Source organism: Plectrocnemia conspersa, unplaced genomic scaffold (genome assembly GCF_051122295.1).
Source record: "Plectrocnemia conspersa isolate PC_06_02 unplaced genomic scaffold, ASM5112229v1 ptg000011l, whole genome shotgun sequence".
NCBI lineage: Eukaryota > Metazoa > Arthropoda > Insecta > Trichoptera > Polycentropodidae > Plectrocnemia > Plectrocnemia conspersa.
This window is the reverse complement of record NW_028277175.1, coordinates 15,708,166-15,725,538: the sequence shown is the minus strand read 5'-3', so window position 1 is coordinate 15,725,538 and position 17,373 is coordinate 15,708,166. Positions and strand designations below refer to the sequence as shown.

At 31.0% G+C, this 17,373-nt stretch overlaps 1 protein-coding gene across 1 annotated transcript in view; it reads left to right on the top strand.

The window, feature by feature from the left end:
- LOC148229657 (uncharacterized) overlaps nt 1–17,373 on the top strand; it is a 197,835-nt gene that overhangs the window by 44,622 nt on the left and 135,840 nt on the right. Inside the window, exon 2 of the mRNA XM_088197419.1 lies at nt 789–1,386. Within this exon, the coding sequence (XP_088053545.1) occupies nt 888–1,386 (499 nt within the window). The 5' untranslated portion in view covers nt 789–887. The remainder of the gene's footprint in view (nt 1–788; nt 1,387–17,373) is intronic.

Genomic DNA, 17,373 nt, shown 5'->3' with positions numbered 1-17,373 from the left:
TTTTATATGTTCGTGTATCGACGCGGAAATAGTTCATATGCTCGGTATATTATTAAAAAGCATGCTACCTATTTTTGACATAAGCTAGACAAAAGATATAGGTCATTGCAGCCACGTTATGTCGCATTTTAATATCAGTGGGGCGAATTACAATCCCACGTATAAAGACTAGAATTTCGCAGACGTTCACATTGTGCATGAGTCTCATTGTACCGTACTTATATTACCTGTCGTCTTTGTAGAACAATTCTGCCTTCGATGCTCGACAATAATAGGAAACTGGAAGAAACAAGTCTATTTTTGTATTCAAAACGAATACGCCGCATCAGGTTCGATTGTCGTTAAAAATGTATATACGAAACGACAGAGTAACGACAGTAATTCAGCGAATGTGCCCTTTAAATATATTAATTTATTCGAGTTCGTTTTACGAGAGCGAAACAACGTTCGAACTAAAAAATACCATTTGGTTGTAAAAATATTTAAAGCAATCTCACGATAGAGCACTTTAATGCAGAAGTAAAATAATGAAGGATACAGCATTACTTGAATTGCATTTGACCATAATGTGTGATTTGTGTTATTCATACTTTGATAATTAGCTGCCACATTACTTTCGAATCGATGAAGACACTCTTTTCAAAGTAAAATATGGAAAATGTAGCAAAACTTTTTTATTTTTCATATCTTACGCGCAATTGTTGCATTTTATGTTTTGCGTTCCGTTGTAAAATCTGTTGTGTATAAACATAAAATTTATTACATTTTTTATTTATTTTTCTTTCCAGAGCGGCAAAGCCTAGACGCAGCATAGAGATGTAAAACGACACGAAGATGTGATTTGCGAACGAGAAAGAAAAAACACCGTTTTCCGGTCCCGTTTTACGATGCTTTCCAAATGTGCACCACCAGGAGATTACTATCCTTTTACAAGACTCAAAAACACAGACATAAAAAAGGGCGTTGGCGATAGGACGACTACGTCCTGGAGGGTGAGCCATCTAGTGGCTGTGGTTTTCCTGGCCATCCTCTTGCCCAGGTGCTGTAAATCGTATAGTTTAAACCATGGAGACATTTCGAACGGTGATCCGGCTCCTGGTAGGTCTCCGGGACCACCGAGGGCCGAAGAGTTCGTGTCCGAAGAGTACCTACAGTCTAGTTTTGAAGAGGACACCTTCAAAGCTGAATCTACCACTTCGTCGCAAACGGTCACCCAAGAGTCGACGACTAAGGTTGGCGGAAATGGTGCGGTGGTTGACTTTTGCAAGGGTGGCAAGTTCGAAGGAAAGATAAAGGAAGTCGAACCGGGAGAGAGTCAACTTAATTTGACTTTCGAACATTCAACGTTCAAGTCGGCCGAATTGGTCAGGGGGCTGACGTACGAGGGTAAGTTTTTGAATTTAAAATACTATTCCCATTTGTGCATCATTCAATACAATGCGGTCAAAATATGGCTTCTGTTCGTAAAGAAATGCGAAACTTATTTGATAGGCTTCTTTTAATGCGTGTTGCATTACTTTAATGTATAGCCTGAAGGTTATTAAATACCATGAGATGAATTTATTGTATCTGCAACCTAATCTGAGCTTTGTTACTGTTTATATATTTAGAATAGTATTCATCTGCATAATTTTATCCATATATCAAGCATTTTTCAAAATATCCTTATCGAGAGCAACCTAAATGGCGCATTGGTTGAACTTGAAGTGCTTGTTCTTAAATTAAAAAATATTTGAAACAAAGTTGCTATTCCGTTCATACGATGCGCGTATGCGAATCTGACGCCTTCCGTATTCGATACATTTTTCAATTTCTTGTTCCGTATAACGGCAAAAGAAAATCTTGGCAACGAGAGAGATGAAACTGTAAAATTGGACGTGCGCGTTCAATTTGTGATATATGGCTACCTTGGGAAAATTTCAACGAATTAAAAGTTAAATATTTATTTAAAATGTGGTACTTTCCAAAATTTGTATAGCATGATTAAATATTTAATTTTCAATAATATGACAAAATATGAACAAAGTTTGGATCTAAAATGTTATATTTTAGAAAAAAATAATGTATGTAAATGTAAATTGTATAAATACATATATAAAAATGTTTATTTAAGATAATTCAGTTAGCAAATATTTTCTCAAAATTCCATCTAATGACTCACAAATAAAGCATGTTTTTTCATTTTCCATTGTTTTAAATATGGCATGATTTAAGCATAGCCGCATTAACAGTTCGCCTAAATTACTATTATAAACAAATATTTTTTTAGATCATATTAGTCTATATAAAATAATTTCACTGTTAGTGAAATAATAAAAACCTAACACATTATGTGGATTATATCCGGCTGACAATGACTCTGAGAGATTGTTAAGGGACGCAAAATTTGTTAAGGGAATACTCCTGAGCGATGATAGCGTTGTATTATTTTGAGATATTGAAGCCTCATATATTTTTCAACGCGAAATAGCTTATTTCAACTTGAACTGAAATGAAAAGGCAATTTACCTAATTAAATATTCGACGCCGGATTGGTAGAAAATTAATTTCATATTACAAGCTATAAATATTGACCAATTATTGTTTACTCAATCGGTAATTAATAATTGTGTCTTAAATCAATTTAATTAGAATAAATCAGCTACAAAATATTTCCAAATTATAAAGTAATTAATAACTGACAAAGTTAAAGCCTATAAATAACATTTGATATTATATTACAGTTGAAATTGTTTTCAATATAATCAAGTAAATTTTAATAACACGATAAGGGTATGAATATATATATTTTAATCAATTTAATGTTTCATTAGTAAAGGTAATAATAAAAATATACCATACATAATCATTAATACTATGCACTTTGTTTCGTCTAAATCTTTTAATCTTTCTGTAGTTAGTCAATAGTGTAGTTAGGTATATCAATTATAATTAAATAACCCCTTATTTTAAAATCTTGAATAGTTATTTTATTAAAAGAAAAATTCAAATAAAGCATTAAATTTTACAACACGAATACAATCCTTGCTTTTATCTATTAAAGGACGGAATAGTGCTGTCCGTAACGTCTCAGATTAATATCTCTGAGGTAGTGCGTTCGAGCCCCGGCAGTGGCACTCAGATTTTTATTTAAAAAAATGCGCTATTATTAATAATTATAAATTATATTACTCATAATCATTTATAATTATTAATATAGATTTCACCGATTCCTTGACTTTCAGTCTTTTGATTAATACTTACTTGTAGGTATAAACCACAAGACTCAGTTGTAACGCATTGGTCTTACGCCAGTTAGGTTACAAAGGAAGATTTATGAAAATTAAATAAATTAAATGTGAATAAGGAAAATGCAGTAAATACAGTGCGATCGTTAAAAATCTAGATAAACATATGTACATCAATCTAAACATATCGCAAAATTCAGGTGCAAAGGCCATTGCAGCCATAAAACCGATATTTAACTAAAACATGCACTTTACTAGAAATAAATACTATTCTCTATTTGCGATAACACAGTCAGTTCAAGAGCGGATTATTACCTAACCTAACATTTCTGCTACATCTACAGCTTTAACAAATTTATGTCACGTACCAGATCATTAAGGTTACTTTGATTTAACAAGTGAGGCTCTCCTTCATGAGAAATTCAGGATCAGATTTTTCGTTATCCTCTACTAATAAAGTTCTATTTAATTGAAAATTTTCTGGAGATTTCGAAATAGGTAAGAGATTCGTTGTGACGGACAGGTCGTATTAGGGCTGATTAGAGGTTTGGGTATGTGATATGCTTCTTCTTTTTCTTTGAACGACATACAGAAGCAATCATTTATGTGATCCTTCCGCTTTCTACAAGCCATCGAAACCGTAACAACATAGTTTTGTGTGAACCTCGTAGCCAACCCCTGAGAGGTTTTTTTTACATCGTACACGAAAATCCCATGACTCATTTGGCACATGAAATAAAGTTCATACGCCTTTTTCTCCAAAATCATGATTATTTTTCTTTGAAAAGCTGGTGTAAACTCACCGCACGTATAACAAAAAGAGGCAGCAGTGTTTTTGCACTTTCAAGGCAATTTTTACAAAAAATTTTCCACTATTTACTTACAAAAACACATCAAAACATGTGCTTAGTTAAAGATAGGGCAGAAAAGTGATAGCGGTAGCTTTGTAACTGAAATTTAAGTCTTATGTCATAAAAATCATCAATATCGGTGTTGCTTCTCGAAAAAATTAAGTTACGCACATTTTACAAAATGTCCTACAAAACCTGTCGTGCTAGAAATAGCTTTTTGACGTTTCTGAAATCAGAATCAAGTATTTAAGTTTAAGGGAAAAAATATGTTGACCAGTGTAATTTATTAGTAATATAATAATAGCTTATTAAAAATTTTATCAAAAATTATAAAAGGGCCTGAAATAAATGTTTACATATTCTATAAAAAGCTAGGCACGGCACTGCATATAATTTAGAAGATCGCTTCGGTGTCACTTACGTTTCCTCCTTCATTACTAAGAAAACGAATCAAATGCACGTTGTTCAAAATTCTTTACTTTCCTATAGAAGGCATTAAGTTTAACAAAGTAAATTGATCTCAGCTACGGTGCCTTTTTTCGCCTCTCCTTGCGTGAAATAACCTTTTTAATCAAAAAGTCGTTACACGCAAACACCCCGCCGCGCCGAGGCGACATATTTTCCAAACATTTTTCCGGCAGGGGATTGAGAAAAGATGGAAATCGGGATATAGCTGCTGACCCGTACATCCACGGTTCCGGCGTGTTATTCAATGTTTCAATCCGGGTCACGATATCGTCGCGCAATGTTCCAATACTGAGAGATTCAATACGCCAATTCGCCGGATAAGTCGATCCTTTTCATCCCTAGCTATGTAGGTATATCCCATCCACTCTGTTGGATGTGCCTGCGGGATTTTTTCCCATCTCGATCGTGATTAACGATTTGTTTTCGACACCAGTCATCCTTGAGGCTTTCCGGGGTGCAACCCGAACCCTTAATAGATTTATATCGCCGTGGGTGTTCAGAGTAATTTATATTAAGCGATTATAATTTATATAAATTATCCATATACCTGACAGGTGAAAAAAAAGTAATGTAATCTTTGAGTTAATTATTTACGTAATAGATTAAATAATATTGGACTGCGTAAATCATCAGCATTTAGTCAAGTGGCAGCTAAATATTAACCACTTAAACGCCACCGACTCATCTGAGTCACTTGTCGATTATTTTTTTTAAACAAAATATTTTTCTTAAAACAAGTTAGCATATTATTCACATTTTTTTTAATATTAAAGATTATTATACTAGCTTAATTTATGAGTAAAATTAAATATTTCATATTTATTTTTGAAAAGAGACTCATAAAAAAATCGCTGGCGCTTAAAGGGTTAAAACCAAAAATAAATTGTCTGCAACTTTGAATCGTCTTATTACAAAATTTGCATGTGTTTTAATTTAATGTAATATTGTATATGGCGGTAAATATGTTGTAGCTTAAGATGTGGATAAAAAACAGTATTAGGAAAAAATATGGATAAAGACCTACAGTCAAATTAATTTGTATACAGCAAACAGGTAACTATTAAATATAAATTAGATTAAGGTGAAATGAAAATTCTCAATACAAACACGAGAGATAAAAACTGAATCTTTATTTTACATGGTTGATTTACCCAAAATACGCAATCGTTCTCTATATTATTTTACCAAGAACTTATAATAATTTTATGTAGTAGTGCTTTTTTAACAATACTATTTGTTATTAATTAAATGTATATTTTATAAATATTAATTTAAAAAATAAGATATAACTTATATTTACACACCACCGCCGAATTGTCAATCGGTTAGCATATTTTTTACTGGTACATAGCATTTCCTAGAATAAGACAAATATCTCATCTCATTTTTCAGGCTCACAGAAACCGTTTTTCTTGTGAATAATTCGCCTCAATGCTTATGTTTTTTTCTTCTTCAAAAAGAAAAAAATATTTATTTGTTTACATCTAGAGAATTATAGAGCAATACGTTATTTTTAGTATCCACTTAAATATTTAATACAATTGAAAAGGTGTTCTTGTATATATTAATAGATTAAAAAAGCGTGACAAACATCTGCTTCCATTTAGAACGTTAATTTACCAGAGTTAATACGAAGCTTTTCACGTAATTATATTAAACGACGTAAAATAAGATTAATGAGTTTAAATTACTTTAACCATAAATAAATATAACAAATTGGATAAAATACAATTTTGCCTCTATGACTTCTTAAAAAATGTTTCAGAGAAGTTAAATTCACGAATTGGCAAGTTTCGGGGATTTCAGTTGATGCGGGAGAAAGTAACAATATACAAACCATAAAAAGCTTTATCATTCAATATGAAATTTTATTTTTTAACTTTCATTGTTCAAAGTATTTTTGTCGGCGCTTTTGTGACACAGTCAGTATTTTCTTTTATTATTTGATACGCAAAAATATTCAGAGAGGCAACCTATATTTTATACAATTATAAAACTATTTTTAATTAATATTTTATTTGTATTAAGCTCGTTTTTATTGAGTAGTCAGAGAGATATGGAATTTATGAGGAGCTGTGGTTTGAATAGAATCATGAACATCACAAAGGTAGATAGCATATTTTATCATAAGTGTGTTTTATAATAGCATCTCGATTTTTAATAATATTTTTCATATTATTTATCTGACACAATTATTTTTCAATCACAATTTTGATTGCACCGATTATTATATTATATTATATAAAACTATGAATAATATAATAATATAAATATCATATAGGGACTGTGCCCGATACTTTTATACAAAAATCACAGTATTTTAGTATATCTTACTGTGACTATAATATTTATAAACCTAGCCATCGTAAGTTATCGATCGCCATGCAAACTTTTGCAAAGCTTATCACTTAAACGCCCACTTTTCTACCCTGCCGAGATAAGAATTGTCAAGGTAATAAAGCGGTAAGTTAACCGTTGCTAAATGATTGATCGGTTTCGATACTACTCGCGTAATTAGCATAAAAACACGTTATAATGTCAGCCACAATTGCGAGACTTCGTGCTATCAATTATTGATTGCGGCGTTGGCGGCGTCGGTTATAACCAAACTTTCATTACGTAAGCTCGAGTTTACGTTGAAAAAATCAATGCCAGCACTTTAATGACGCACACGTAAGTTAATTTTTAATTTTAATGGGTTTAAAATACGTTTTTCGAATGTTTGGAGGAAAGCAAATTGGATATCATAAAAAATATTCAAACATACATTCATATATAAAATATAAATAGCTACCTTAATTTTTTTAAATTGCTGAAAATTCATATTTGAATACAGGTATGTCTGAAAGAATGATGTGTTTCAGCATATGTAATTAACAACCTTTTTTAATAGCATCATTATTGGTTTTCGGTAAACCAGTATAACCAATTAATACTACTATGTTGATGTGAATTTTTAGAATTGACAATGTTGCAGTCACTTAATATATAATTATTAGACACAAAATAAAACAACCCTAAATAAATTATTCTAGAATCTCTCAAGGATGTTGATAGTATATGGAGATCACACTCCAAATCTGAGCTCCATAAGCAGTATCTTAATTTTATGAAGTAGTCCAGGTTGCCACACTTTTTCAAAAGCCTAGGATAAATCTAAGTATTTTTTATTTTCAAAATCTCCATTGATATATTTTGGAATTCTATTGTAGTTTCAGGTTTCTAACCCTTTGGGGCGTGACTTTGCATCCAGTAAGACGCAGGTGGAAACTAGTGTAAATTTGATTAGATTATATTACATATTGCGACAGACAATGATGGGCGAGATCGTTATTCTCTGAGTAGTGGTGGAGAAGCTGGCAGATGGATGATGCCAATAGAAGACTTGATTGATGTGGCGGAAACAGTATAGCGGAGGTTGATCCCTTTCTTCTGCGGTGCTCGTATGGTGAAGACATTCTCAGGATTTGATCGTCTATGACCGTATGTTGTCCGCGGGTGACAGTGTCTTTATAAAGCCTGGGAGTGACTTCGAGTATTTGCTGGTGTCTGATCCTCACTGGCGACCATGATTGTCATTCACAATCATGTAGCGATCATCCATCCAATCGTTGCACTCGCTTCTTAGAACAACGAAATATGTATACGCCTTTAGAAAGTGACATCTCCAAGGGCAACTTATGCAACGGGCATGTTGTAATCTTACGGTGCTTTTTATCTTTAGGTGATATATTGTTTCCCGTGATCGTTTTGTAACAAAGAAATATTCATTCAATGCACCTGAGAATTCTTGCGTGTTATTTATGGAAAACCATTTATTTTCTAGTTATAACGAGGGCCTTTGTGTGATTTTTTTTATGGTTTCAGTAAAATTTTAATTTGAAAAACCTTTTACTGTAGTTGAAAAGTAGTTTTATTTTTTTATTAACTTGGATAGAATGGTCAATACTGTAATGACTAACACTGGCAATTTTTTTTTGTCACTTTTGTCATATTCCAGTGTCTTTTTTGTGGTTTTATAAATGTACCCTAGATAGTATTATTATTACAGGTGGTATTTAAAATTAATTAAAAATTTACAGATTTGATTTTATTTAGATAAAATAAGTTTGTTATGTGAACATTTTATTGAATGAATTCTTAAAGCACTGACAATTTCAACGGATTAAAATGTTTAGTTTGTTTGTATGTGCGCATAAAATGCTAATGCAAGTGTCACATCAAAATATTAAATAAACTTTTATGTTCAACACACATTGTGTGGTTGAATGGTTCACAACGTTCCAGTTTAACTACTATCGTTAAACGTATTAACCATTACATCGCGCTTATAAGCAAACACATAGTATTCATTGTTTAATATGTTCGTTTTAAATTTAATATTATTTTCTTAACGATTGTTTTAATAACTATATCATTTTTGGTTTAATATTTAAATTTAATAATTAACGCAATTCACATCGCGCCTAATGCTTGTTGTTGGTAATTTATTATTAACGTTCACGAAAGCTCAGGTGTAGCATTTGCACGTGAAGTATATATTTCAATAAGCGGAAGTACCATTCATCATTCCATGCAAAAGGTCGCCCTTTTGTTCAGTTTTATCTTATTTCACCATTAAACACAATACGGATCGATTTGTTCGTCGTCGAGGACTAAATTATTTACAATGTAAATAAAATTTCACAGAATAACGATGCTTCTTATATTTACATTTACATATTCTTAGAAATATTATTAAATAATAATATGTTTGATCTGTGAGACGTTAATAAGTCAACTGAAAAAAATATTAAAATGTCAAAAATATTATGAAATCATTTAATTAAGTTTGAATTAGGTTTCTATAAACCAAATTTTACATTAGGAACTTACAAAAATAATCTTACTTGTAAGTTTTATTCGATGAAATCGGGTGTACTTACATACATAATATGATATTTAAAATTATACATATATACATTTAAAAATTATATTTATATATTTAAAAATGATATTACTGAAATAGACAATAGAATATTATTTATATTAGTAAACATATAATTACTGTATATTAATACAAAATGTGCAATTAACTATACACCATCTCGTTATATAATACAATGAATTTGTAAAATGATACAATATATATATATATATATATATATATATATATATATATATATATATATATATATATATATATATATATATATATATATATATATATATATATATATATATATATATATATATATATATATATATATATATATATATATATATATATATATATATATATATATATATATATATATATATATATATATATATATATATATATATATATATATATATTATATGTATGTTTTTAATAAAAAGCAAAGAATATTTAAAAATAGATTTTTCTTATAAATTAATTAAAAAGAAAAACTCTCGCGTAATGAATTGCTTTACATATTTCTTGCAATTTAATAACTTTGTAGTTGAAAAATGAACCTATTAATGTTCGCTTTTGACTAAATCGTATAGCGAGATATATAGTAGCACTGATGAGATTTCCAATTTTAATTAGAATACAAATTAAGGCGGTCGTAACGACGTGGAAGCTTTTACATGAAATCGCATTGAAGCTGATGAAACCATTCATAGCCGTTAGTTATATTCTACATAATAAAATGTATTTTTTTAATGTCCAATAATTGGTTTAATTTATTTGAAAAGAAATATTATTAAAGCTCAAAATTAGATTTTATAATATATTTTTTAACTGAATAAAATATATACTAGTATCCATATGTTTATAATCAAGGTGTATTTTTAAATTGTATTTCTTATAGAATAATGTAGAACACAATGTTACACATACCTAAAAAATGCTATTTTTACAGCGCATTTTGCAACGTAACAATCTGAGATTCATTCCACGTTCTTATCTCATTTTTACAGCCGCAATTGCTGTCTTGTATTTTTTTACGTTAATATACTTGGCGATCAGATTTTTTAATTCTTTCCGATTGCAGCTGGAATCGTTCTCTTGGATGAATCCAGAAATATTATAAGTACATAAAAAAAAATATCACAGAAAGTGTCAAAAATATGCTTGCGAATTTTTATTGTGAAAGTATAGCATAAAGATCTCACTCAGCTGAAAACGCGTAAATTTCTCAGATGTATACGCACAATAGATCTCAATGTGGAAGCTCCGTAACGAAATAGGGTTCAGTGTAAAAACTTATGTGCTCTGAATGCATTATTTATTACGTACTTATACACATATATTTTCTTGCCTCTTAAACTATCAATTTAATTACAACTTGATCAAATCAATTTTCACCTTATTATGTGAAAATATATGTAGTTTATATAAGACATATTTAATTGCTATTTAAATTTAGGGTTCTTAAATAATAATATAAACTAGAAAGGTTCCATTGGCTGTGGAAGACTGAACACCTCTGACCTAGATAAATAAAGCTAATACGATTTCATTTAATAATAACACTATTTACGTGTTTTGATAAAGTTCATATTTTATAATTAATAAAAATGCATTGTATTTGTGTTGAGTCGTATTATACATTTCTGACACCACTACATTGTCATCCATTTCACAGTTAACTTACTGTGTAACTTACCATTTGAGAGAAAGTAAAAGCAATGTAAAGGAGCAGGTGGACTAAATTAAATTAACTCATTGAGATAAGTTGAAAGTTTAATAAGTCTATGATTCTGTACTGGTTTATTATTTTAAATTATTCTAAAACTTTCAGTTGTGTCGACTGGTAACAAATGTTTGTGATTATTTTAAAGTTCATTCTTGTATCCTTTTCATATAGTGCAAAAAACTTAAAAACTGATAAAACATTGAACATGCTCACTGAAAAGGGGTATTTGACGAGTGAAAATCCAATGGATTAAAAATTAATCTTAGACGATGACAAAAATAAACTAATAGGTGAATAAAAAAAATAGTTTTTTGGTACTGACCAAGAATTGAATATCTGGTGTCAACCTTATTTGGTTGTAAAAGTTTTATGAAAAAAATGAGCAATATAAATAGTACTAAGAGGCAAATTATAATACTATTTATAAATCATAATCGGTGTGTTTAGAATATAGGAAATCCTATATTTTCATTAAAGTAATTTGCGAAATAACACAGCACCATTATACTAGTTAAGTATGTATATTTAATAGTCTTTATTTAAATTTATATTTAGTAGTTTCATCACCATATTAGAAATAAGACACTTTCACAATACAGATTACGGTATTAATTCTAACTACTAGATATATTTTCACAATATTATTTGTGAAAATATATATAGTGTAAAATCCGACTCTTACATTATTCTTACAAGTATTCCATATTTAACACATTTCTTTGATTGTAGATATGAAAAATTGTCAGTTTTATACAATTTACCTAAAACGATATTTATTGACTGGATTGACGTGTTCTTTCAGATACATAAAAAGAAAAGCTCAATAGATAGAATAAAGGGTTAGTGTAGAGGATTAGAATATATACAACCTATGTACGTTAGTAGCTGACTATACACGCGCTGATTTTTCCGACGGATCTCTCCGTCGCGGATGTCTGGCGGACAAATCCGATCGTGTGTGGTGAGAAAAGACACATTTATTGTCCGCCGTCTGTCTGCTGTCTGTGTTCAAAACGAACCGATCGGACACGGACATTCGAGTTTGTGCGCGAAAACGACGGTTTATAGTATATTTTGTTAAAATTTGTTCCTTAAGTGATTTTATGACCCAGGCCTTTATTAATATGCGCCAATGTTGCCGCCAACGTCTAAAATAAGATTTTGGTGATAGGGTTTTATTACTTTATGACCCATAGCATAATAATGCTCATGTTAAAGATTTCTATTACATCACTATACAATAGAAAAAATAATATAAATTTAAAATGCACTTAGATGATATAAGTCTCGACTCTTGATGCTTTTGATATGTATATATGTATTATATATACGTAAATACTAAGTAAATTACAATATTATATATTAAAAATAAGTTATTATCACTATTAAATATGTATAAAGAGATCAAGGTATATTTACGCATGTATATATTATTATTATTAATTAATGTCATTTAAATTTAGAATTTACTTGAAACACTATATAAATTTATCTTTTTTGCTTTTATCTTCGACAATCTTTTAAGTCGAGCTCATACGCCATCTCAGCTTCAATAACATTGAAAGCCAATCAGATAAAATTGATCTTTCTCCGGTCATTTTTCGATAGCGAGTTTAATATGATTTACAGTATCAATGTGAAATATGGTTTACAGTATCGATGGAAATACACATGTTTTTAGGCAGCCCTTGGCTCTCTGCTCTTATCAATTGAAAGGTTAATAAAACGTATCGCAATCGTTTTATCTGCATCCGATGGTTTACAGTATTTTTTATTAAAATTTGTTCCTTAAGTGATTTTATGACCCGGGGCATTTCCGCTCGCCTTTATTAATTTGTGCTAAAGTTGCCACCATCAGTAGGTTCATCGCCTAAATGATTTAAATAAGATTTTGCTGATAAGGTTTATTTTAAGGTTCAATATTATTACCGTTGAAAATGTGTTTTTGACATTTTTTTTATCAAATACATATATTATAAACTAAATTCGTGTGTTAAACCGTAAAATGAATTATTGTTTTGACGCCAATCGCCATTATTATTCTAGTACTGTAGAGATAGGGCTTCATAATATGCTTGTTTAGTCGAAATTCAGAATCACCTAAAAACACGTAAAACTGATGTCCGAGTTCAGATAGTTTGCGTGTGTGGAGAAGCTCGGACAGATCTGTGCGTGTGTACTTAGCTATTCTAAAGATGCCATTATTTTAGCCGGTGATAAAGAGAAAAATACTGGTATTTTTCTTCGCATAAAAGTAGGAAACAAAAGTAAAATCAAACTCATGATTATCATCAAAGCCATAAAAACAATGACTTGTATGATTTAGTACTGGTAAAATTAATATCTAGAGTGAACCATATCTGCTGGTAAAAAAGCATTGAATCAATTGAAAAACACAACTGTGAAAGTTCTATCAATTATGAGATCCTTGCATTAAAAATTCAATTAAGGTGTTTAGAATATAAGCAATTCTTTATTTATTAGGAGTGTTTTATATGTCGAAGTTTTTATTTAAAGCAATTTTTGGGATAGCACAGCATCATTAAGTATATTTAATAGCATTTAAATTTAGTAGTTTTATCACCCTACGTTATAGGGATACGCCACCTTAAGAATATAGATAGACGCCGACTCGTTAGCTCGTAACGGTGAGAAGAATTTATGAGTCGGCTTAATATAGGTTTGAAGTTCATGGTTATGTTGAGAGAAAATAAAATAAAGAAAGATCCGTGATATTTTTGTCTGTTAATGTGAAGGATGCCACAGATGAGACCTTGTACCAGAAACACCGTTTTGGCTTTATCAAAAATTATCATTATAGTATTGATTTTTAGTACCGAGGGACCGATTATAAAGATTAAGTGCGTGATCTTACCTCACATTAATTGAGATACATAAATATAAACTTAACCTTATTTTATATTATAAAAAGTTAAGAAAAGCTGAGATACGAGTGGTAATAATGACATCGCTCAACCGAGAATGCGTAGATTTCTCATGTGTATATCCGGGCGCGTGAAAACCGACCGCTATCTCGTTATTGAGCTTTCGTTCGCGAGCTTTCTCGACGCACCAGACAGATAGGGTTGTCGGGGTTTCCCGACAGACCTATTTAGCCAACATGGGCCACCGAAACGATAGCGACCCACCTATCGATCTGCGACTAAAAATATACACCCGACATCGAGTATTATACGTACACCGACCGAGCCTCCATATCTGTCACGGTCGCCCGGCACACTTTTATTTTACACGCGAGCCTTTCAAATTTTCACGCGGGTCGAGCACAAGAACGGTGTAGCGCTGACCCGGACCCTCAGGTATTTCTAGGTTTTTAGTTTGTCCACTGAGATCTTGTGCGCCGATTCGCAACGCGTTTTATCGCTTGAGCGTCGTTCTATTTTTAAAGAGAGGCGAAACAGACGTTCACCTGAGAAAGATTGCTTTTTAACGTTCGCTTCGGTCTTGCTCATAGATGGGTATATTTTTGTTCGATGCGAGCTTTGTATACTTCAGGCGTCATAAAAACGCGCCTCTTTTCCATATTCAAATGGGGCGTAATTTTGGAAGCGTATCGCTCCGCTCTTTATACGCGCTATTAAAGTACATGTATATTGTGCTTATTTGTATGCTAAAAATGTTGTTTTAAATAATCTGGTATACCAAAAAGTTTCAAGTTCATATACATATGACGTTAACTTATAAATATCGCACATAAGTAAAAAGCAAATAAATAGCTATTACTTATAATTTTTATTTTGCGTGAATATTTGCATGTACATTTTGTATTTATATATTTCATGAATTGCATGAAATATATTTTATATATAATTTTGAGTAATTGTACTTGTAATAATTACTGCTTTAAATATTAAAAATATTTTTTTTCTTAATTTATCATATACATTGTTGAATCAGCCAAGAATAAAAATATAATTTTTGTCAAAAAAATTTGGCAAATACAAGAATGTTTACAGCGATAACTATCTTGAGCTGAAAAAAAAATATATGGGATGGTGCTCGTATATTTTGGGTGCGCATTAGGGCTTGGGTTTGATAAAACAGTTTTTTTACTGAATTTGCATAATTCGAAAACATTTTTTTTAAACTTTGTAACCCGGTCTAAACATTAGCAAATTATATTCAAAATTTTAATTTAACGGTTTATATTTTGATTTGAAACCACCTTAGTTAAAAATAAATCGAGATGAAATATTTTAATAGTCAGTATATATATACGAGGTGTGATCAAAAAGCACGGTGAATAATTTTATTACGAACAAAGTAATAAGCTTAGATAAAATTTGAATTAATTTCCTTCAAAGCGTTGATTCCATGTTTGGAAGAATTTTTTGAAGGCTTCCTTCAGAAGGGCCTTCAGTTGCTTCGTTGTGACCTTTTTAATGTCGGAAATGGTGGTAAAAGGCTTTCTTTTTAGCACGGTTTTTATTTTTGGGAAGAGCCAAGAGTAGCATGATGCTAAATCTGGAGAGTAAGATGAACGTGGACAGACAGGAACTCTTTTTTCGGCCAAAATTCGAAGGAGGATGAAGGAAGAAGCCATTAGCCCATTTTTCTGGTATACTTCTCCGTAAATCGTTTCGCAAACGGTACGACCTTGTAATATTCGGAGTTTACAGTGGTTTACATTAGAACGAACTTTGATTGCACTATGCCTTTACTATCAATAAAAAAACAAAATTTGACTTCTTAGGGCAAGGAGAGCCACTCGTTTTCTATTGAGAACCCTGCATTTTCATCTCAGGGTCATTACCATACACCCAACTTTCATCTCCAGCTATAATTTTGACCACAAAGTGCGGATCTGCATTTCGTCGTCTCATTTTCAAATTATCGGTTAAAATGCTTTGCACGGAGCTTCGCTAAGCTCTCGAATAAGCAATTGTCTGCTTAAACGAACCATTTTGCACATTTTCGTCTGTTTTTGAGGTCAAAAGACATCCTGACCGTTGCTCGTTTTCAACCGACTCATTTCCGCTATTAAAACAGTCTTCAAAATCACCATATTTTTGCCATACACTGATTTTAATATTTAATGAGCTTTTTTGCCACTTTTTTGCAACTTAAAACAAAATTTAACGTTAACGGGTTTTCGAAATTCACAGCTAGTTCAAACTTGACACTGACTATCTCAACGGATCAGGCTATCGTATTTATTACATAAAATGTATGTAGCGGCAGCAGTTGCTGCTATAAAATTCATTCGCCGTACTTTTCGATCACACCTCGTATGTACATTAGGGTGTCCTTTATACATACAAAAAATATTTTTTCATGGGCATATCCTCTTAATTTATTATATTTGACTCTAAACATTCACTTACAAAATATTAGCTCCCTAAGATATTGTTAAGTCGTGCCGAATTACCGGCAAAGAAAAAAATCAGCGTTCTGCACCTCTCCATGAGCTTCCGCCCCATTCATCCCCGAGTGACATTCATATACCGACTAACGTATGAAACTTTTAAAATTTGCGATTTATAAATCGTGTATTTGTAATAAATCAGATAATTATTCCATATATCGTGACGAATTTTCGTGGTGGTTAGTGAGAGCAAAAACATGTTTCATATTAAAAAAAATGTCTCAAATTCCGTGCAATTTCAGGAAAACCTAACCAGAATGTATTTAAATCATAAATTAATAAACGTTTTACAATAAAACAAAATATTTACTAAATATATTGTCATTTTTAAGTGTCTTTTTCACAATCAAGGTATATCTCTCTGTGTTTTTTTACACAGCAAAGCAAATATTGTTTTTGTTTATCTTCTACTGTAATCAGATCATGGAAGTCTTGCATCAACTATATATCTCTTTCAGTTGCATCGTTCACTGATTTAATCTATGATACAGTATTTTTGGCCTGCCAAAATGTAGCTTTGGTTTCCTAAGAAGGTGGACCATCATTAAGTATGAGACGATAAATTCTTACTCTTAATGGATATAATATCTTCTATTTGGTAAAAAGTAGGATATGTAAATATTAACAACTATTATTTTATTAACAAACTCACCACTAAGTTATTTATTTGACGGAATGTATCGATGCTCAAAGCTCGAAATATTTCATTTGGTAAAATTTGTAACCATTTTTGGTTTTGTTTCTTGATTAACCTCCTCGTCAAATAGTGACAAGACAGTTATTTCGTCATTTTA